This window comes from Chiloscyllium plagiosum, chromosome 36 (assembly GCF_004010195.1).
Source record: "Chiloscyllium plagiosum isolate BGI_BamShark_2017 chromosome 36, ASM401019v2, whole genome shotgun sequence".
Lineage (NCBI taxonomy): Eukaryota > Metazoa > Chordata > Chondrichthyes > Orectolobiformes > Hemiscylliidae > Chiloscyllium > Chiloscyllium plagiosum.
In genome coordinates this window covers 20,964,049-20,988,706 of record NC_057745.1, presented here as the reverse complement: position 1 = coordinate 20,988,706, position 24,658 = coordinate 20,964,049, and the positions used below count along the sequence as shown (strand labels likewise).

The window sequence follows — 24,658 nt, the reverse complement described above, 5'->3', positions numbered from 1 at the left end:
CACATCTTTGGACTGTGGGAGGAAACCGGAGCACCCGGAGGAAACCCACGCAGACACGGGGAGAACGTGCAAACTCCACACAGTCAGTCGCCTGAGGCGGGAATTGAACCCGGGTCTCTAGCGCTGTGAGGCAGCAGTGCTAACCACTGTGCCACCGTGTGAAATTAACTTCCTGAGAAAGTGGTGGATGTGGGCACAGTTACATTTAAAAGAAACTTGCATAAGTATACAAATAGGAAAGGTTTGGAGGGATATGGGTCAGGAACAGGTAGGGTGGAACTAGTTTAGTTTGGGATTATGTTCGACCTGGACTGGTTGGACCAAAGGATCTGTTTCCTTCCTGTGAGACTCTATGAACGTGCCACAGCAGCATAATGAGAAGGGTAATAAAGCTTAGATGTATTTTGAATAAAGTTTCAAAGTTTGATCAGGAGATAGAGATAAGGGCTGAGGGATCCAGGTAGAGAGAGTCAGATCAAAGGGTGAAGGTTGCTTAAGGATAGTCATGTATTATGGATGAAGGGACGGATGGAAGGAGACACAGAAGCGGATGAATTGAGTGTTCAGGGCTACAAACAGAACATGATGTGATTTCAGAGGTAGAATGGGACAAAACCTTGGAACAGTTAAAATATAATTTAGTTGAATGGATTTAATCATAGAATCATTGTATCATTCAGTACAGTAGAGGTTTGTCGACCCATCAAGTCTATAGCATCAAACATATGCCACTAACTGCAGTCATCCCACTTTCCCACACAAGGCCCATTGTTTTGAATGTTATGACACTTCAAGTGCTCATTCAAATATTTTTAAAAGTTGTGAGATTACCCACTTCAACCATCTTCCCAGGCAATGCATTTCCAGATTCCCCACCAGCATCTGGGTGAAAAAGGTTTACCTCAACTTCCCTCCTGTCTTTCACTTTAAAATTATGGGGATAGAGGTTTGAGGGGGAGGGTTTGAAGGGTTCTGACAGAGAAGGAATGATGCACTAATAGAATGGGGGTGGCCAGTAGAGCTGTTGCCTTGGTGAAGAGCCTTTTTGTCTGTGCAGGAGATTCTTTTATACTTTTAACTGCTGCATTGTCACAGGATGGTGACAATCTACCAGTGAGCTTGCGCCTGCCATTGGATTGCCTGCGTCTCCCATGCCCTTTGAAGTTGAAGTTGAAGTTGAATTGTATGAGCCGTGAGTCCCAACACAAAAGCAGAGGGGACAAACAGCGTGAGCCTTTATCATTCCAGTCGAAAAGTGTGGTGCTGGAAAAGCACAGCAGGTCAGGTCGCATCCGAGGAGCAAGAGAATCGACGTTTCAGGTGAAGGGCTTTATGCCTGAAGCGTCGATTCTCCTGCTCCTCAGGTGCTGCCTGACCTGCTGTGCTTTTCCAGCGCCACACTCTTCGACTCTGATCTCCAGAACCTGCAGTCCTCACTTTCTCCTTTATAATTCCACCCAATATTCCAAATCTATTTTTAAAAAATTGAAGAACTGCAGATGCTGTAAATCAGAAACATGAGGAGCAATTGTTAAAAAGAAAACTCAGCAGCCATGGCAGCGTCAGTGGAGAGAAAGCAGAATTAATGTGCACTGAGCTTCGCTGGAACTTGGGCTGTCTCAGGCTTGCTGTGGTGCTCCAGTGAAGCTCAGCACAAGCTGGAAGAGTAACATCTCATTTCCCACTTGAGGGCCTTGTAGCCTCTGCACTCAATATCAAATCCAATAATGTTAGGGCCTAAGCACCTCCTCCCACGTCCTAACCGCCAGGCCTTGTCATCACATAGCTCACTATTGCAACCATCCCATTGTCAGTCACTAATGGTCCCCCATCAACAGCTACTGATTCCCTCAGGCTGACCTTTACCCATTCATTTGTCTGCCCAACTATTTTCCTCTCTCTTTGGCCTCCATCTCCACCTATCGTTTACCCCTCCCCCACCCCATCTTCTGCATATACTGTATACCCACATTCTCCGAGCTACTGAATAAAAACCAAAAGAACTGATACAATTACAGCATTTAAAAGGCACCTGGATTGGTATATGAATTGGAAATGTTTAAGGAGTTATGGGCCAAGTGCTGGCAAATGGGAATAGATTAGGTTAGAATATCTGGGCGGCATGGACGAGTTGGACCCAAGGGTCTGTTTCTGTGCTGTACATCACTATGACTCGAGGAACTGCGGATGCTGTAAATCAGCAACAAAACCAGAAGTTGCTGGAAAACCTCAGGAGGTCGAGCAGCATCTGTGGAGAGAAATCAGTTAACGTTTTGGGTTCTGAGGAAGGGTCACTCAACCCGAAATGTTATCTCTGATTTCTCTCCACAGATGCTGCCAGACCTGCTGAATTTTACCAGCAATTACTTTTCCGTTACAAATCTATTATTTTGTTTAATTGATTCTTCAATTTTATTTAAGTTTGGATGAAGTTAATTGAGTTAAGCTCTGCTAAGTAGCCAAATAAAAAACACATTTTGCAAGGTTGATGGATCTGTTCTGACCTACCAGAATGAACGTCTGAGCTCGCAATTTGATCATTTGGCAGTCACATTCGACTTTCTTCGACTTTTACTTCAACTTTGTTTCCTCACAAAGTGACCAAAACAGCTGACAACGGCACTTTTCCAGTTCGCTGAGCAAGATCACACTTTGGGTCAATTCATCACTGTTATTTTAAATTTCAGTTGTGCTCGTTAGCAGGTCTGTTGTCATTAACTGCACAATTTCAACCAGTTACTAAACAAGTTCAGCTTAGAGAACAAGTTACAAAAAAGTTTATTTTAGCCTGTTTGAAACCATATTATGGGCAGAGTTGAATTTCAGAACTGACTGTCATCTCGTTACTTACCTGTAGTTTGATGAATATGACTACAGTATATTTGAGAAATGTATAAAGCTGCATCTAACCAGGCATCCCTGACCTTTCACTTGAACTGGCTGCTGGATGGACCCTAAGCCAGTTCTAACCGTCTGAAAGAAATGAGTTGACAGGTGTTCCAGTCTAGTTTCTAGAGAATGATTGACCCCAGCACAAATGGGCCCCAACTTCATCAGAATCGAGCAGACATACTGTTGCCTATAGTACACAAATGCTGTAGTAGTAGGAGAAAAACATTTAAATGGAGAAAGATTATGAATGCTGCTGCATAGGGGATTCTGGGAGTCCTCATCCACAAATCATGAAAAGTTAGTAACAAGCAGATGGAAAATTGGCTTTCATTGCAAGGGGACTGGGGCATGAAAGTATGTCACAACTGGACATGGCAATGGTGGGACTGAACCTAGAGTACTGAATGCAATTTTGGCCTTAATTAAGGAGGGGTACTCTTGCATTGGAAGACGTTCAGTGTTCAACAGGCTAATTTCTGGGAGAAAGGCAATATCTTTGGAGAAAGGTTGGGCCTTTATTGATTGGGGATTTTAGAAGAATGAAAGGTGATCTTATTGAAACATGTAAGATTCTGAGGAGGGTCAATAAGGGAGATGCTGAGGGAATAGTCCCCTCATAGGAGAATGGAGGGCTGGCAGATATAGTTTCAAAAGACAATTGGGGTCTGCCATTGAAGATTGAGAGGAGTGGGACTTGCATCTTTCAGAGGATCATTACTCTTTTAGAGTTCTCTTCCACAGGGAGTAGTGAACGTTAGGGCCTTAAATATATTCAAGGATGAATTAAAGAGAGTTTTGATCAAGCATTTATGGGAGGTTGGGGAGGGGGGGAATACCATGCAGAAAGGAGGAGTTGAGGCCACAATCAGATGAATCACGATCTCACCAAGTAGGAGTGCAGGCTTATTTCATAGCGATTCTGGTCAACTTGCGAGGTTTCTTTGTAAATTATTGTTAAGGAGGATTTATTGTTTATCTACAATACACAGACTGCAGTGGTTCAAAAAGGAAGCTCACCCTCACCTTCAAGGGCATTTAAGGACAGACAATAAATGCTGTCCTAACCAGCAATGCCCATTTCATACAAATCTCTTAACCTTGAATATGGCGGTAACAATACAGAATATCACAGCTGCAAGAATGCCATAGGGAATGAATTCATGAGTTATAATAAAACAAAGTTTATATAAGGAAAGAAAACTACGTTGTAGTCACAGAGTCACAGACATGTACAGCATGGAAACAGACCCTTTGGTCCAACCTGTCCATGCTGACCAGATATCCCAACCCAATCTAGTCCCACCTGCCAGCACCCCGCCCATATCCCTCCAAACCCTTTCTATTCATATACCAATGTCTTTTAAATGTTGCAATTGTACAAGCCTCCACCACATCCTCTGGCAGTTGTTACAGCTGCACTCATCCAGGCAAATGGGGAGCATTGCATCACACTCTCGACTTGTGCCTGGTTGATGGACAGGTTTTAGGAAGTCAAGAGAAGAATTATTGTAGAATTTTCAACCTCTGCCCTGCTCATAGCCAGAGTATTTATATGGCTGGTCCAGTTCAGCTTCTGGTCACAGGTAACCCCAGGATTTTAATAGTAGAGGTTTCAGCTACGGTAATGCTATTGATTGCTAAGTGCAATGATTAGATTTTCTGTTAACAGAAAAGTCATTGGCTGGTACTTGTGTGTTGCAAATGTTACTTACCACTTATCAGCCCAAGCCTGAAGGTTATCCAGGTTTTAGTACACATAGACTGGACTGCTTTAGTATTTGAGGAATTGCAAATAGTGCTGCACATTATGCAATCATCAGTGAACATCCCCACTTCTGACCTTATAATGGATGAAGGTCATCGATAAGCAACTGAAGGAAGTGCACTATCCTGAGGAACTCTTGCAAGGATGTCCTGGAGTTAAGATGATAGACGCTGAACAATCACAAACTATCTTCCTTTATGCTATTTATGATTTCAATCAAAGTAGATTTTTTTCCCTCGATTTCTAGTAACTCCATTTAGCCAGGACCTCTTGATGCTATACTCAATCAAACATTGTCAAGAGTTCTCACCCACACCTTCCCTTGAGTTCAGTTCTTTTGAGGAGAAAGTGAGGACTGCAGATGCTGGAGATCAGAGCTGAAAATGTGTTGCTGGAAAAGCACAGCAGGTCAGGCAGCATCCAAGGAACAGGACAATTGACGTTCCTGAAGAAGGGCTTATGCCCGAAACGCCGATTCTCCTGTTCCTTGGAAAAGCCTGACCTGCTGCGCTTTTCTAGCAACACATTTTCAGTTCAGTTCTTTTGACCTTACTTGGACCAAGGCTGTAAAGAGGCCAGGGACTCTGTGGACCTAGTGGAGCCTAGACTAAACATCAATGAAGTTATTGCTTAGTTCCTGCCCTGTCCATCATTTACTGGTGATTGAGAGTAGAGCGATGGGGTGATAATTGGAGGGTTGAATTTGTCCTGCTTTTTGTAGACACAAAATACCGGAGCAATTTTCCACTTTGCCAGATAGATGCCTGTGTTGTAGTGTTACTGGAACAGTTTGGCTCGGGGCAATGTTGGTTCTGCTGAAATGTTCCCTCCACGCTGCACAGTGCACGCACATGCAGCATGGCTTTCCATTGGTGGCTTTGGCAAGTCAGTCGTGGCATTACTTCCAGTTTTTTATTCATTCATGGGATGTGGGCATCACTGCCAATTTTTAAAGGGCAGTCGTGTTCCTTGTTGCTTGTTTTTCTTGTAATTGCATTTAAAAAATAATCTATAGTAAAGTACAAACCTGTCTATGATTGGATACATTTTCCTTGTTTTCTGTTTAAGAGCAACACTGAATCTAAATGTAGCAAATACAAACACTTGTGTGACCAGGAGTGCTGTATGACAGATACCCCGAAATACTTGGTGCATTAATTTAAATAGACTCCCTCATACACCCAGTTAACCAGTTTCTGATATTTGCTGCATTCATCCAATACAAGAATAAGTAAAATTATCCCATTGACAGATTTTGGATTCCACTATGAGCGGCACATGTGAAAATAACTTTAATTGTCATGGCCCGATGTACTTAATTTCCAAGTTATAAAAATGATTTCTAGACTAACAATCTGATTGGGCTGTAGAGTATAAGTACGTGTTTGTGTGAATTTGTCCCTCAGCAGATTTGATAGTGACTTTATAAAAATTGGTCTCATTGATGTGATTTTTCTGCCATGTTCGCATTGTTTAATTTCTTTACTTGATGCATTTCCCCGTCCTTTAGCAATATTTCCATGCTGGAGGAAATGGCCTCAAGAAGACATTCCTAGAAAAGAGTCCAGACATGCAGTCCTTGAAATATGCACTTAGCCTCTACACTCAAACTACTGACGCTCTGATTAAAAAATTTATCAGCACCCAGTCTTCACAAGGTAAGGACCATTATAATAAATATCCAGTTATATTGCATCAGTAATATGCAAGCATAAAAAGCCATTTCGTAGCATGTTTTATCCAGCTTTCAATGTTGTTTTGTACTTTAGTATACTTCTGTCTATATTTGATGTGACCTTACATTTATAGTATCTTTTCATGTCTGCAGGACATCTCAATGATCTTTGCAGGCAATTAAGCAATTTTTTTTGCAGTATAGTCACTGTTGTAAAATAAGAGGCACAGTTGCCAAAGTATGCACAGGAAGCTCCCACAAACAACAGTGGGATAATGGCCAGATAATTTATTTTTATGCTGTTGCTGGAGGCATAAATAGAAATGAGGACTCTGGGGTTAATTCCCCTTATGCTTCTTTGAAATAGCACCATCCTTCATGTCAACCTGAGACAGCAAACAGGACTTGACTTAATGTCTCGTTCAGAAGATGGTGTTGTCCAATAGTGCAGCACTCCCTCGGTAATGCACTGGAGTGTCTGATTTAATGGTTGTGCTCATGTTTGTGAAGGAGATCTTGAAGTCACATGCCTCTGACTGAAGACATCCCACTGAGACAGCATTGACACAAGTTATAGAGTCATAGAGATGTGCAGCATGGAAACAGATCCTCCCGTCCATGCTGACCAGATATCCCAACCCAATCTAGTCCAACCTGCCAGCACCCGGCCCATATCCCTCCAAACCACCTCTGTAAGGTCACCCCTCAGCCTCCGACGCTCCAGGGAAAACAGCCCCAGCCTATTCAGCCTGTCCATGTAGCTCAAATCCTCCAACCCTGGCAACATCTTTGTAAATCTTTTCTGAACCCTTTCAAGTTTTACAACATTTTCCGATAAGAAGCAGACCAGAATTGCATGCAATATTCCAACAAATTGGCCTAACCAATGTCCTGTATAGCCGCAACATGACCTCCTGACTCCTGTACTCAATACTCTGACCAATAAAGGAAAGCATACCAAACACCGCCTTCACTATTACTTGAAGAATTACTTGAAGGACCAATTTCCACAAGTAAACAGGAACAAGTATTATTTTCAGATATTTCTTACCATAAGACAAATCAGTTCACATGTGCTGCATACTATACAGTTTGTGGTGTCCTTAGCAGCATCAAAGCACAGCTTTACGAAATAGTCACGTTGAACAATGAGATACATTGATCACAGAACTCCTGCTGCTGTGCTTCATTGCTGACTCCAGTAAAGAGCTAACATTTTTTGCTTGACTTTCCACTTTATGTTTTGCTGGCACGCCAACTTGCATTAAGGAAGGTGGAACTAAGAGGATTTCTTGCATTTAGTCTTTCTCTGCCAGTTTCATCTCTACCGCTCTATTGCAGAAGTGTGGGAGGTGGGACTGGTTTGTTGGACACAAAACACACTGCGAACCCTGAAGAAAAGCCTTCTGGAAGAGGGTCAATACACCCATATCCAACTCCGAACCCTGGCCTGCTCTCAGTACTTGGGCTCCCTGAAGTGTGTATCACAGCCCACACACCCCACCCACCCCCCCACCCCCCGTGGGTTTGTGAGTTTGAAGGTTCAGTATCATAAGCTGCAAGGTGGCACCTTGCTGAGCTCTGAGTTAGTGGATCTTTGAAAATCCTCACCTTTTTTCTAATAGTGGGCATCATCTTGAATCTGATTCCTGTCCTGAAAACCCATTAAAAATGGAGGGATTTTTACCTAAAAGCCCAGCAATCTGACCTCCCTCTAAACTCCCAGGCTGTCCCAGCCTCTGAATGGGTGAAAGTGGGAATATTTTGGGAATGCATTGATGAAATATGTACAGCTCCTAAAAGTCAGTTTATGGCATTCACGTGGAAGTGCACTTGTTTTTGAGGTGATATGTAACCTGGCGGGGTGGGGGGGGGAGTGAAAGCAACTTTGGGAGTGAGGCGATGTGAGAACTCATGATAACCAATTGCACTATTCCTTTCTATCTATGCCAGTGAGTCCATTTCTGAGTTTCACCTCCAAGATAGTCAGTACAGTGTCACTACTCCTGAGCTTTAATTTGTACTTACAATTACCTTTGAATCAAAAATGTAAGGTATTGCCCATCTGCATTACTTGAGCAAGCAAAAGCATTAAATTGCATTGTAAATGTGGGAAATTACTGATCGATTGATAGGGTGGAATTGTGATGATTCAAATTCAGGTCAGCCAAACCTCTGTTTATGGTGCATTAAGCAGCCATTCCCAGCTGGCGAACAGAAAATTTAATAGACCAATGCCCTGGATGAGCCAAAATTGCTGGACTGACTACTGGAGATTAGCTGCGTTTGTGCACACCCGTCATATTTCTGCTTCGACTAACTGGAGCTGCATTAGGTGACACCAGAGCGCAGTCTCTCCAAGTCCAGCTAAACCTGCGAGAAAGTCAATTGGAGACAAAGGGAAGTTGATTCGTTGAGTGGAAAACTATGGTACCAAAATGAAAACCCAACATCATTACGGGGTGGAAGATTCTACCATTGAGTTGATCAGCTTTCGTGAAGCCCAAGGCAGGCGTGGTGGAACAGTTCAACGAGCAGGCATTCCCTCCAGCAAGGAAAAGGATGAGAACAGCCACCTACCCCAACACCAAGGATGCTTGGCCAGGGTGGCTGAAGCAAAGAACTTTCCAAACTGTGGTCCTATCCTGCATTTCCTCAGATGGTGATGGCTAGCATGAGGGGACATAGCTTTAAATTGAGGTGTGATAGATACAGGACAGGTGTCAGAAGTAGGTTCTTTACTCAGAGATCAGTCAGGGCATGGAACGCCCTGCCTGCAACAGTAGTAGACTTGCCAACTCTAAGGGCATTTAAATGGTCATTGGATAAACATATGGATGATAATGAAATAGCGTAGATTAGATGGGCTCCAGATTGGTTTCACAGATCAGTGCAACATGGAGGGCCGAAGGACCTGTACTGCGCTGTATTTTTTTTATGAAAGGGGAGTCACCCTGGCAAAGAGATTGGCCCACAAGGAATTTGCCTCCTGCAATGAATAGCTGAATCGTTTCAAGATGAGACACAGCACAACACAGTGTCATTGTCTGAAGACAACACATTAAGCAGCAAAAGGTTTCCAAAGCTACCTCTTGACATTTTCAATGCCTGTACAAGGTCAGGCTGTGGGGAGGTTTGAACAAATAGATAAATAAAGACATCTCACATTGTCTCGACATCACCTTTTAATTCTCTTTGCTATAAAATGTATTTGTCGGAATATTGAGCTACTGCGGGGCCTGCCTCAGCTCTCTCAAATTTCTGCTTTACATGAATTTGTGGGCAAGTCCTGTGCAATTATCCTGTTACTTCATATCATAAATCTTTCTGTAACCTTGCTGTTTTTACATTGTAGTAAATTTAGCCCCCGCAAGATGTTGCCATGGTCCATGTTTTAAAGCACAATATTTGCGACTTAGAAATTGACCTGAGTTGTAATTGCATGTGTTTTGTGTCCCCAGTCCATTCATTATGAAAGTGAAAGGCAATACAGGGCATAAATCAACTCATTTTGCTATTACAGACATCCAGTAACCCATTCTTACTTGCCGTCTGGATTTTATATATTTTATTTTTGATAACAAAATGTAGGAAATGATTATGCATGACCATAAAAGGAGTCTTTTTTGTTGAATTTGTTTCATATTTTAGCTTCTATAGAATTCCTGACTGTAATGCTTGATTTTATTAAAATTATGATCTTACCATTAAATACCTGACATTTTAATGTGTGATTTAGCACATATCGTTATGTCATTCTGAGAGGAATCTAAAGATTGTTTTCTTTAAGTGCTGAAGATACATTGCAACATGAAAATCCTTCATACAGGCCCTTTTATAGAGTTTGTTTTGATGTCTTTCTGAAGTAGTTACATATTTATTAACATTTACAAATTTAAGGGGAGGCAGGGGAATGCATAGTACTTGGATCTCAAAAGAAAATTAATCATTTATTATAAGTTTAATATATTGTTAAATATCCTGTGAAATGTTGATAGATTATGACAAAATCATAAAGTACTAATTGCCAGAAAAGAACAAATAACTTGAGACATACATTCCACAGAAGGAGTGCAAAGACGGTTCCCCAAACCGATTCCTGGGCTGAGGAAAGATTAAATGGACTGGGCCAAATTTTCTGGAGCTTAAAAGAATGACAGAGACCCTCACTCAAATATACAAAGCCCTTGCATTCTGATCAGCAATGTATGTGCAGGAAGGATGTTTCCCCTGACTAGAGGGGTTTGGCACCAGGAGACCGAGTCTCAGAATAAAGGACAGATCAGTTAAGACTAAATTAAGGTGGATTTTCGTCATTCAGAGGCTGGTGAATCTCTCGAAGTCTGTATCCCAGAAGGATTTGGACATACAATCGTGATTGATAGATTTCTGCATGTTCAGAGACTGAAGAGTGTGGGGACAGTGCAGGAAAATGGTGTTTGAGTAGATCAGCCGTGATCCCATTGAATGGTGGAGTGAGATTGAAGATATGACTGGCCTTCTCTTGCTCCTATCTCTTATGTTCTTATGAGAGAAAGAATGGCTGAAGTGACAGACCTGATTACCTCTCGAGCAGAGGTTTTTATGGACAGTCTGCATGTTGTTTGCTCACTTTTCGCACATGAAGAATTTTGCTAGATTTGATTTGTTGTCACATGTACTGAAGTACAGTGAAAAGTTTTGCTTTGCAAGCAGTACAGTACAGCAGTACATAACATACAAGGACATACAGATCATTGGGTGTTTAGTCAGAGTGAGGCATACAAGGTTACAACTGCACGGGAGGTGCACAAAAGCATGTCAACGTTAGGTTGAAATTGGAGAGGTCCATTCAGCAGTCTAATAATGGCTGGGAAGAAGCTGTTCTTGAATCTGTTGGTGCACGTGTTTGAGCTTCAGTACCTTCTGCCTGAAGGAGGAGGTTGGAAGCGGAATGTGTAGGGCTGGAAAAGCGCAGCAAGTCAGACAATACCCGAGGAGCAGGAGAATCAACGTTTCCGGCATAAGCCCTTCTATTACCGGGGTGGGAGGGGTATTTGATGATGTTGGCAGCCTTACCACGGCAACAAGAAACGTGGATGGAGTTTGTTTTCCATTTGAGGCATTCCAAATGGAGTTTAATGGTCACCAGCTTCCCCACCAGAAATTCACACTAACTGGTGTGAATGAAACCATTTATAATGTTTATCAATTGATTCAGCTCATATGAATTTGATGCAAATTTGCAGTAACTTTCTTTATAACAAACTGATTTTTCCCAGGAACTTGAAGCATAGTGAAGAGACCCTAGCAATTGTGTGACAAAGCTGAGCAAATGGAGCATTGTCTTGGGTGGGAGTGCGTCGGAAGATCAACACATATAAGAAAATAGATTTTAAACTATTAGACTAACTGGAATGTAAATCATGTTTTAATTTAACAAATGCTTGCACTCTTATAATTTTTAATAGCAATTTTAAACCTGGATCAAAGCAATTTAATAATGATAAAACACAAAGAGCAGGAAAGGCTGGAAGTCAGACACAAAAATAAAAATTGCCGGCAGCATCTGTGGAGAGAAATCAGAGTTGCTATTTCAACCCTGTGACCCTTTTTCAGAACCAAAGAAGGGTCACTAGACTCGAAATGTTGACTCTGCTTTCTCACCACAGATGCTGCCCGACCTGATGAATTTAATTGTAAACCGCTTAATTGAGATACAAACCGAGTGTGATAAAAAGTGCTCAGACAAATCCATAGAGTAACTGTACTGTTAATCCTAATCTGAACATTTCATAAAGCACCTCAGATTTGGTAAAGCTGTGAGAATTAGTAAACATGCACTCTCTAAAACGGAGTCATTTTAATACTGGAATCATAGTACAGGACCAACAGAAGGTACAAATTGGATAAACGTCCCCTTCCACAAATTGGGGTCTAGTATGTTAGTGCAGGACTAAGTCTGAATAATTTGCAACCATCTTCAGCCAACACTGCAAAGTGGATAATCTGCTTTGGCCTCCTCTTGAGGTCTTCAGCATCAGAAATGCCAACTTCTGCCAGTGCAGTTCACCTTACCTGATATTAAGAAAATGCTGCAGGCACTGCATATTGCATTGGGCTCTAGCAATGCCCTCACTATATGCCTATTAACACTGTACGCCTGATAACTTGTGCAGCAGATCTGGTCACATTCTTAGCTAAGATGTTCCTGTAAGCTTACAACATTGACCCAGTAAAGTGAAAGTTGACTCGCTATGTCATATCCACAAAAGGCAGGACAAATCCAACCAATTCAATTCACACGCCACCAGTCTACTATTAATCTTCAGCAAAATGATGGACGGTGTCAATGGCAGTGCTATCAAGCAGCACTTATACAGTAATAACCTACTCACCTGTAGTCAGTCTGGGTACTCCGAGGTCATTCCAGTACCAGACCCCATTACAACCTCAGTCCAGACAGAGACAAAATAGCTCAACTCAAGAGTTATGGTGAGAATGACAGTCTTTGAGGGAACTTGACTCAACCTAGGACCAAGTCTTTTCAATTGGGTACCCCTTCCACCAGCATAACCCTTCACTGTCTCAACCATGGAGCACAATGGTCACACTGTTTATCGTGTACAGAACAACCTTGATTATCTGAACGAGATGGGTGGGAGTATTTTGTTCGGATAACTGATTATTCAGATAACAGATAACATTTTTACGGGACCTTGAGATCTTGTTTGCATAATCCAAAATTCGGATAATTGATGTTTGGATAACCAAGGTTGTTCCGTACATAGAGTCATAGAGATGTACAGCACGGAATCAGACCCTTCGGTCCAACCCGTCCATGCCGACCAGATATCCCAACCCAATCTAGTCCCACCTGCCAGCACCTGGCCCATATCCCTCCAAACCCTTCTATTCATATACCCATCCAAATGCCTTTTAAATGTTGCAATTGTAGCAGCCACCACCACTTCCTCTGGCAGCTCATTCCATACACATACCATCCTCTGCGTGAAAAGGTTGCCCCTTAGGTCTCTTTTATATCTTTCCCCACTCACCCTAAACCTATGCCCTCTAGTTTGGACCCCCCCAGGGAAAAGACTTTGTCCATTTATCCTATCCATGCCCCTCATGATTTTATAAACCTCTATAAGGTTACCCCTCAGCCTCCGATGCTCCAGGGAAAACAGTCCCAGCCTATTTAGCCTCTCACTATAGCTCAAATCCTCCAGTACCTACCCTAGTTTCCTATTCCAATACCTTCCAAGATATGCAACTTCTACACCTATATGAAGAAAGGCAATAGGTGTACATGAATGTCACTGTGTGGAGGTCCTCCTTCAAGCCAGTCACCATCATGGCTTGGAAATGTATTGTGTTCCTTTATTGTCACAAGATTACTGTGCTGGAGCCCCTTCCTTATCAGTGCACCTACAGCTTCTGGGCTACAGAGGTTCAAGGTGACTCAGCTGCAAGGTCTGACAGCCAATCAGAGATGGGCAAGAAATGCAGGTCTTGACAGCGAAGCTCCCATCCCGAATTTAAAAACAAGAGGCACATTATTTAATGAGAAAAACATTTTTAAAATGCAAAATTTATCATTGTAATTGATTCTCAGCATCCTCAGCACTAATTATATTTTGTGATAAACGTAAAAGCATACATTCTTTTGATAAATAATATTGGCCTCCAAAAGAATGCCCTTTTGTAAATGACTTTTTGCCAAGTTGATCCAGTAACTGCAACAGCTCTGTTGTAACCCGTTTGAGGTATTTTTTAGGTTGTTCTGTGTTTAGAGTGATCACACGATTGTGCTAGTGAAAGCGAAGTTTTAGTCAATCACCGTTGTCGTGAACAATGAAATGGTACTGCTCACCGTGGTCTTCTCCGAATGACTAAAGCTGAGAAATACATGGCAACCCTGGGCATCACATTGACCTGTCACTGCAAAATAGATGAGATTTATTGTAAACTCAAGTCTCCGCTCATCTTTGCCAACTCTTGCGATCCCCAGAGGATTTATAAAATTGAAAATTACACTTCAGTGAAATGGATTGTGTTTTCTATTTGTTACAACCAAACAGAACAAGAACAGTCAAGGGCAACAAATAGCTATGTTTTTGAATCTCAACCACCTCAACCCCAATTCTTTTGTACCTGAGCATTGTGCCTCACCTATGATTTCAATTATGTAATCTTGTCTGGAAGATTATTCCAACCCTTGAGGCCCTCTGATGCTCCTGAAAAGGTTATCAGGGTTTACTTTGAATTTATTATTCAGTAAACTTTGAAACCTTTCTGAGATTTACCAAAGCATTCTGCTTTGCAGACTGTATACCTCAAGCTTCTCTAATCTCACCTCCTTGCTCAGCCCCTCTCTATTTGGGATTATACCTTCCAATGTGCGTATGTGTAATGCATGAACAAATTCCTCAAAAAGCTGATAGTGAAACAAATGAGAAGTTTAGGATTTTTTTGGCCTGGTTTTATTGTGGTCTCATAAACACACAAATGCACTCAGTGCACTTCCTTGTGAATTAGAATCAACTTACAACTGATACATCAATCTAAACACACTTGCAAACCCTCTTAATACAGTTAAAATGCTAAAAGGTGTTCCGAGTGCATCAGTCAGCAATTATGGATGCCATGCCAACCCAAATGGTTCACTTTATAAGCAAGTTTCTGCAATCTTACGGTTGTTATGAGGAAATCAGAACATAGAGTCTATGTATTAAAGCAGGAATGCACAATAAAACAGTGTCCACTAGATTTAGAAGGGTGTGAAGAATAAGATGTCAGGAATTCGACAAGTCAAATAATAAGGATCACATCAAAAAGAATCATAGATTAATATAGGACAGAAACAGACTATCCACTCAATCGATTGTGTTGAGCTTTTCTGAAGAGCAATCCAGTTAGTCTCACTCTCCTGATCTCTTCAATGTTTATCTCTTTGTATTCATCCTATTTCCATTTGAAAACTGTCAATGAATCAGTTACTACCCCACTATCAGGTCGTGCGTTCCAAATCCTAACCACTCATTGCTTAAAACTGGTTTTCCTATGCCATCTCTAATTTGCTTGCCCGTCACTTTATATCTGTGGCTTCTGGTTATCAGTCATAGAACATAGAACATAGAAGAATACAGCGCAGTACAGGCCCTTCGGCCCTCGATGTTGCGCCGATCCAAGCCCACCTAACCTACACTAGCCCACTATCCTCCATATGCCTATCCAATGCCCGCTTAAATGCCCATAATGAGGGAGAGTCCACCACTGCTACTGGCAGGGCATTCCATGAACTCACGACACGCTGAGTAAAGAATCTACCCCTAACATCTGTCCTATACCGACCACCCCTTAATTTAAAGCTATGCCCCCTCATAATAGCTGACTCCATACGTGAGGAACTTGTTAAATGTGTTCAAGAAAGTTTTCTTTATCAAGATGAAGACGTCATACTAGGCAAGGAGTAAACCTGACCTCTTGAGAAATAAGGCAGATTGGAGTGTTATTGGGGAAGCTCTTTGGGACTAATAATCATAATTCTATTAGTTTTAAAATAGTTATGGAAAAGGATAGGCCTTATATAAAAATTAAATTTCTTAATTGGATTAAGGCAAATTTTGAAGGCACGACACAAATAGTCTTTCGCAGGTAAAAGAATGGCTGGTAAGTGGGAGGCTTTCAAAAGTGAGATAATAAGAGTTCAGAGGCGTTACCTTATATGTCTGACTTAGAGGAAAGGGTAAGGCTAGTAAGAGTCAGGAACAATGGATAAAAATATTGAGACTCTGGCCAAAAATAGGAAGGAGGTATGTTAGGTATAAACAACTGAGATCAAATTATTCTCTTGCAGTGTATAAGGGGAGTAAGGACATTCTTAAGTGGGAAATCAGGAGGGCAAAAAATGGAGTTCGAGATGGTCTTGGCAGATTAGATTAAGGAGAATCCAAAAGAGCAAAGAGCAACTGGGAAGAGAATAGAGCCACTTTAAATCAATGAGGTCATCAATGTGTGGAACTACAAGAGATGGGAGAAATACAAAATAAATATTTCACATCAGTTTTTAATGTGGAGAAAGATAGGGAGGCTAGGCAACTCAGGGAAATCAGTATTGATATCTTGAAAACAGACAACATCACAGAAGAGGAGGTACTGGAGATCTTAAAAAAGATAAAGGTGGATAAATCTCTGGGACTTGATCAAGTGTATCCCAGGACATTGTGGAAAGTTGGGGAAGAAACTGTGTGGCCCCTAGCAGATATATTTGCATCAGCTATAGCCACACTTGAGAGGCTGAAGGACTGGAGGGTGGCTAATGTGTGTTGCTGGACAAGCGCAGCAGGTCAGGCAGCATCCAGGGAACAGGAGAATCGACGTTTCGGGCATGAAGAAGGGTTCATGCCTGAAACGTCGATTCTCCTGCTCCTCGGATGCTGCCTGACCTGCTGTGCTTTTCCAGCACCACTCTAATCTAGGATCAGAGTATTTGCAAGTCTTGATATTTCATACCTACAGCAACCCAAATTCTGAATTGAAATCTCCTTGATCATCTGTCCCTGAATATAGCAGTCAACAGGCTTCGTGAATCCAATGGGGATTCAAGGCTTGTGAAGGAATCATAGATGTTTGTTCCTCTCCAAATTTAGGTGAAGTGGTAGTAGCAAAATCCAGATCCATACAATGGTATCTGTTGACTCGATCAAAGCTTTTAACATTGGACTTTGGAAATTTATGAGGCAATCTAATTGCCTGTTAAGGTTTGGTGATGAAATGTGTGGCACTGTCTGAAGGGACATTCTGTCTGATTCTTTCCCTTTATCAAATAGTGTGAAGGAGGGACTGAACCTTGTACTGTTTGCACTCATCTACGTCAACATACTGGCTTATACAGCTAGTGATATTCAGATCTGAATTTGCGAAAAATTTATTGGGATTGTGTGTATCAAACAAGGTCTCAAAATACTATTGGTGAATACACACAGTTAATACATTCCTCACTGAAAACATGGGACCGTGACAAGTCAGGCAGCATGGTCTGAGTCAGCAGGCTACCGTTTCAAGTCTAGGTGATTCTTCATCAGAGCTCTTATGAAGAGTCATCTTGCCTCAAAACGTTAGCTTGCTCTCTCTCCATGGATGCTGCCTGACCTGCTGCGAGCTCCAGCATTTATTGTTTTCAGGACAGATTCCAGTATCTGCAGTAATTTGCCAGTACATTCTTCAGCTTTAATGAATACCTTTGCAGCTCCTTTAGTGCCTATGGATTGACGAAGACTGAGTCAAACTATTAACCAGTTCCTGATGAACCATATGTGGCACCAATGATCTATATTTATGAAAACTAATTGAATACTATGAAGGAATTCATTTACCTTAGAATTATATCAGCTAATAATGCAAGAACTGTTAGTGAAGTAACAGTTCACACACAAAGCAACTAAGGTATTTGGTAATCAGTTAGAGCATGGGGAGAGACTACATGGTATGGCAGTGAAATGAAGAATTATAAGGCAGCTGTCCTCCTCCTTGTGTGTACAGACCTGAAACTTGAAAGGTGAGTGGAAGGTATGTTCAACAACAGTAATTCATGCCATTCTTAAGCACATGGGTGAGGGAATAATCAACAATGTTAGAAGAATTAAGATAACTTCCCAGGAATATAGAAGCGTGCAGGCAGTGGTTCCTTTGCACTAACCTGTGTATTGGTCAACTCACACACTTACCATGAATTTATGTTTCATTTACTTGGCACCAAGGTCCTGGAGTGTAATGTACACTCTCTATTGTGTTGCTACAACCATGGGTACTTGCACGTACCACTCATGAAATTGCCTCATTGCTTAACACAGTGACAGATTTATAATGGAAATAGATGGGCTCTTGTAAAATTATAAATTAGTGCACACAGAAATTGTATTAATTTTGATGAAGTAACCACTCATTAATAAAGTTCCACATGTTGACTGTTTCCAAGGATAGTTATTCAAACTGATCATAAATAATGAAGTCAAGTTGTAAAATGTAATGAGTAATTTATTAATGTTGAGAGTAAGTAGCTGAACTTTGAGATAAAGAGCAAGATGACTGTAAATGCATTTGATAATAGTCTGGTGGAAATCATTTCTGAATGCTTTTTGTGGAAAGGTTAAAGGGGATGAATCACAAAAGTGATAATGTATCTATTACAGGATATTCATAAATTCACAGAAGAGAGGTATTGAACTTTGAGGAAATTGCCACTGGTGAAGATTGTGAACAAAGTGTTGTAGTAAAAGCCTGTCTAGGAAAATTAGAAGAATCTGAGCTTCTACTGCGACTGTGTAATGTGAATGTACTGAATAATCTGTTGGGGTAGGGCAAATGATGATGATGGATAGAAAAAATCAAAATCCTTTACAACTCAATTCAGGCTATCACACGCATTTTGTGTATTACAGTGTGAACTCTTCCCATCGCAACAATGCAACGCAATTCCCTGAAGCACAAGAAGCAATTTGAAAAGAGAGCCAGGCAAATTTGTGGATGCAGATGATAGGGGCTACAGGGCAAATCTCGGAAATTCCATCCTAACTTCTCTCCACTTCTTTCCTTAAAGTCAGTCCAGGAGTTCGCTCTGACCCAAATAGTTTGATGCAATAGCTTTCTCTTGGACAAGGTCCCCCCCCCCCCACCCCAAGAACCCTGAAAGTAGGTCAGACTTTCTTCTCCAGAGGAATTTGAATGATGCCAAGCTGAAACCTGATGTTGGCCACTTTTCATAGCAGCAGGAAAACCGAGTGACATCCAGTTTGAGAGCTAGCAGAGGAGGATAAGAGTGTCAGGAGGGTTATGACAGTCTGAAGATAATGCAAGTGAGCAAGTAGTATGCGGTTTGGAATGGGCAGGACTCCGGACATCAGTAGATAAATCTCCTTGTTATAGGAAAGATGTTGCGAATCTTGAAAGGGTTGAGAATATATTTACAAGAATGTTGCCGGATTTGGAGGGTTTGAGCTATAGAGAGAGGCTAAAAAGTCTGGGCCTATTTTCCCTGGAGTGTCGAAGGCTGACGGGTGACCTTATAGAAGTTAATAAAATCATGAGGGCAAGGAAAGGGTAAATAGACAAGGTCTGTTCCTCTGGTTAGGGGAGTCCAGAACTAGAGGGCATAGGTTTAGGGTGAGGGGGAAAGGATTTAAAAGGGACCTAAGGGGCTACCTTTTCAAGCAGAGGGTGATCCGTGTATAGAATGAGCTGCCAGAGGAAGTGATGGAGGCTGTTTAAAAGGCATCTGGATGGGTATATGATTGGGAAGGGTTTAGAGGGATATGGGCAAAGTGCCAGCAAATGGGAGTAGATTAATTTAGGATATTTGGTCAGCATGGACAAGTTAGACTGAATGGTCTGTTCCTGTGCTGTACAACTCTGTGTGTCTAACTCTGTGATCGAAAGCTAAGTAAATGGAACAAACACAGAAATTGCTGGAAAATCTCAACAGGTCTGGCAGCATCTGTGGAGAGATGTCAGAGTTGACATTTCAGGTACAGTGACCTTTCTTCAGAAGCATATTGCCTATAGAAAGCATGAGCTAATCGTGACACAGTGAGAGAGACTGGGATCTGGACCTGATTGACCAGGACAGGGAGACGCTGTCACTCTCAAATGAGTGAGACTGAAACATTGTAAAATCAATAACCCAAGAATGGAGAGCAAGTGAACATTAGAATGGCTGAATTAAATGCCAAATCAGACACTGAAACAGGGAGAGAGAGGAAGGACAGACAAAGAAAGAGTGAAAAATCATTTTTCTTTAATTTTAATTTGAAATCTACAACGATTGAATTAATTATTTAAACCTGAATAACAGTATTGAATGAGTGAGACTCCATAATTGTAATTATTAATATTCAGTGTCAAACTAGTTGAATGAAAGGAAGCAATATTTAACAAATCATTGAAAAGGGTTGTAATTTGGAATGACCAAGATGTTGTGTGACAACTTTAGTTTATATTTATTGCACAATACTGTAGCAGTTTCATGCCATTTGATGCATGTCTGTCGTGAGGCAGAGCAGCAAGATTTGGGCAATGGATTTAACCATGCATTTCCCCCTCATCTGAAGCGATAGCACCATTTCCTGATTAATCACAATGAGAGCGATTAACCTCACCATTATTTTGACTGGAAAATCAGAACCAATTTATTACCTGAAGACAAATAAGCTATTTTTAGAGTAACTACTTTGCTGCATTACATTATAATGATAAAACATTTCTTAGACATTTTAATTGGAAAGCACCATAATTATGAATTGGTGTTAGTTCCTACAGTAGCACTTCAGGTGTCAATCTCTCTGACAGGTTTTTATTTTGTCTTTGAAGATACCCCTGCACATTCCTGTCAAAATTCAACGAGAAAAACTATTTATTTGCTGACTTACTGGCACTGCTGATGGAGTTGCCATAAATGAATTTTATATTCCAAATAGCAGTGGACTTAGAATGATCTTAAAAAGTTATCCCTTCAGATTAGCTAATTTACAGACTTTGCATCTGCATTCTTACAGTAGACATATCAAAGATATATCAATGATATATCAAACTAAATTGGCTACATTTTTGTGGCAAGTTTAACCACAAATTGTGACACAACAAGTCGGGTTGTTTCAGCGAAAACGCATATTCTCTGTGCAACACGCTTCATATTATTTAGCTGCAAGGACCATATAGTTCTGAAGCAGGCCGTACAGTTCTGAACCGGGCCGTGTAGACTCAAGAATTGAAGAAAGCAGTGAAGGAAGAATTTAGATTTCACTACTTTACATTTGGTGGTCTAGTGGCGAAATGGGTAACGTCCCTGTCTCTGAGCCAGTAATTCCAGGAACATGCCCCTCTCCAGGACCTTAGGGTCAGGGAAGGTTGACTCATAATATGCCACGTAGGTTGACTGTCAATTTGTATATCCTTCCGCTATGTGTGACTGGCGATCAGTTAGCGTGAGAGGTACTTTGTCGGCCATGTGATAGGAAGAATACCTGAGATTCGATCATCATTATGATTAGCTCCAGACTACAACAGGCATGTAATATAAAATATGTGTTGTCACAGCAACTCAGGTTCTGAGTGAACTGGAATTCTATTTTAAATTTACATTGTCTGTACATAATTGAACCAGGTGGGCAGGACTGCCTTCAAATTCAAAATGAAATTGGATAAATATATGGATTGAGAGATAAAATCACAGGTAGTTCCTTTTTGAATTTTCAAACCAGTGCCTCAATGATATCTTCAGTTCCTTTGCATTTATGCACTGCTGTTGTACTATGTGAACAGCATAGAGTCAATAAGGAAAATTGGAATTGTGCAACTGTGTACCTAACTAGTGCTGAACAATCTCTGTTCACCAGCCTCCAGTTGAGAGCTGTCTTAATTTGAAAAGATCCAGTTGTCACGTTAGCTTGCTCAAACTTCAGCCACACATCTTCTGCAATTGCATTATCACCATTAAGTTGGGCCACATCTAGATCCTCAAGATTTTTTTTGCTGAAGATGTAGTTGGGCTGCTGTGACTTGCATTTGTATTTATTTCAGATTTCTAAAACACCATGTTGTAATCACTTCAATGCTCATCAGTTTGCACCAGGGTAGCATGAAAGCACTTTGCACTGATTCAAAGTTTGCAGTGTAACTGTTTGATAACTAATACAGAGTCACCCTGGTGTTTGTGGATGTGAAATCACACGTATCTACAAGACATCATCATGCTGATACGTAGCTGAGTGTGGAGCTTCTTTCTCAATCCCCAAAGTAATTCTGTTGCAGTATTCAGTTCAATCACATAAGTAAGTTCTGACTCCCTTAAATTTTTCAAGTGACTAACAGTCAGTGTTCTTCTCCATATCCAATTTGTTTTGGAGTGCTGCAGATTTGGATCCTTGATGATATATAAAAACATTTTGATATCTAAACAATTCTGTTGTGCTGTACATTAGATCCATATACATAATTAAGTCTATGCTGACAGCCAATACCAAATTCAGTGTTGGCAGAACAAGATACAGGAATGGGATATCTCCTTAAATCCTAACCAATCAGCTTTAAAGAATTAAACATGGGAAAAACTGAGAAGACAGTACATATGAGAAGGTGGGTGAAGTCAGGTAGTGAGAAATGAAGAAGAGAAGTCAGAATGAAATGATTCAACATTGTTTAAATTAGTCAAAACTCTCAAAACCTAAAGAAATGAGACCTCAAACTCAATTTCAATGCCAGAATGATTAGCAGTAGCTAACACTTATCACGTTATTAAAAGTATACTTGTATTACTTATTACCAACTCTAAATATCAGCACGTTCAGTTTATATCTATTAATAAATAGGGGTCAGTTAGCTGGATGTTGGTTTATGATGATTATTGATGCCAACAGCATGAGTTCAGTTCCTGCACTGGGCTGAGGTTACCGTGAAGGACTCTCCTTCCCAAGCTTGCCCCTTGCCTGACTGGTGATGACCCTCGGGTTAAACCACCACATGTCACAGAGTCATATAGCATGGAAACAGACCCTTCTGTTCAACTAGTCCATGCCAAACATATTCCCAAACAAAACTAGTCCCACTTGACTGGCTTTGGCCCATATCCCTCCAAATCTTTCCAATTCATATACTTATCCAAATTTCTTTTAAATGATGTAAATGTACCAGCATCTATCACTTCCTTTAGAAGTTCATTCCACATACAAACCACTCTCTCTGTAAAAGTGTTTCCCCTTATGTCCTTTTTAAATCTTTCTCCTTTCACCTTACAATATGCCGCCTAGTCTCACCCACGCTAGGAAAAGATCCTTGCTATTCACCTTATCTATGCACCTCTTGATTTTATAAACCTGTATAATGTCATCCCTCAATCTCCTATACTCCAGTGAGAAAAGTCGCAGCCTATCCAGTCTAACTCAAACCCTCCAGTTCTGGCACCATCCTGGTAAATCTTTTCTGAACCCTGTCCATTTTAATAATATGGATCATTGCTGTAGCAGGGTGACCAGAACTGTACACAGTACTCAAGAAGAGGTCTCACCAATGTCCCATGCAACTGCAATGTGACACCCAATGTCCTATACTCAAAGGTCTAAGCAATGAAGGCAAGCATGCTAAACGCCTTCTTAAACACCCTGCCTACTTGTGATGCAAATTTCAAAGAATTTTATACTCAAACCTGTAGGTCTCTCTGTTCTGCAACATTACCCAGGGATATACCATCTATAATACAAGACCTGTCTTTGTTTGTTTTACTGAAATGTAATACCTTGCATTTATTCAAATTAAACTTCATCTGCCACTTCTCAGCCCATTGACCCAAATGATTCAGATCTCTTTGTAATCGTAGATAACCTTCTTCACAGTCCAATATGCCACAAACCTATTAACCATGTCTCCTAAGTTCTCGTCCAAATCGTTTATGTAAATGACAAACAAAAGTGGACCCAGGACCAGTCTCTTTGCTTGTCAATGTTTTTCAATGGTGAAGCGGACAGTGTAATGTTCTCAAAAGTAAAAGCAGCGCAGCAAAGTTCAGACAGGAACTTTTGAATAATAGCCTTTAACTGCACATCTGAACCTTGCATAGAGTTTGTAATGGCTGCATTATTCTCTGTATTTTTCATTGTGGACTGAAATAGTGACAGAACTGTTTTAAAACTAGGGATTGTGGAAGGATGTTTTTATTCATTTATGGGATATGGGCATCGCTGGCTAGGCCAGCATTCATTGCTCATCCTTAATTGCTCAGATGGCAGTTCACCAATTTACAGAGTGATGTCGATATGCCAAGCACACACTGGAACGTTACCTGCAGTCAAAGCTGTCGTCCGCCACAAAACTTCCAGTAACTGCAGAGCATGACAACTCTTAGTTCTTTGCTGCCAGCTCTTTCCATACTGCCACTGGCAACATTAGAAACATGAATCATGCCACAATGTTCAAGCAAGACAGATTTCTTGCTTGCCTGAGCAAGTAATTTCCTCTCCTTCCCTGTAAGGTAACAGGCTGTAACTGGAGCAGGCTGTGCAGCTTTACAGACTGGCAGGATTCCTCACGGTCCTGGCGAATCCAGCTTGCATCTATGCTGCTTCATCACAGCACACTATAGAAAGGATTCCGAGCTTTAGCGAGTTCTGGTCCTTGACAATCATCAGCAATGTTTCCCTTTGCAAGGCATGATGGCTGTCCCAGAATGCTGCAGGTGGCAAAGAACTAAGGGTTGTCATGGTCTGCACTAACTGGTAGTTTTAACTGCAGGTTTCCCAGCTCATGTAGCAATCCTGACTGGACTCTTACTGAGATTGTGCAAGTAGGTCTCATCC

At 41.2% G+C, this 24,658-nt stretch overlaps 1 protein-coding gene across 5 annotated transcripts in view; it reads left to right on the top strand.

The window, feature by feature from the left end:
• Window positions 1-24,658, top strand: part of LOC122541034 (protein unc-13 homolog C) — a 358,819-nt gene that overhangs the window by 319,530 nt on the left and 14,631 nt on the right. For all 5 annotated transcript variants that reach the window (XM_043677514.1, XM_043677512.1, XM_043677513.1 and 2 more), the window contains one exon: window positions 6,168-6,315. In XM_043677514.1, coding sequence (XP_043533449.1) covers window positions 6,168-6,315 — 148 coding nt within the window. The remainder of the gene's footprint in view (window positions 1-6,167; window positions 6,316-24,658) is intronic.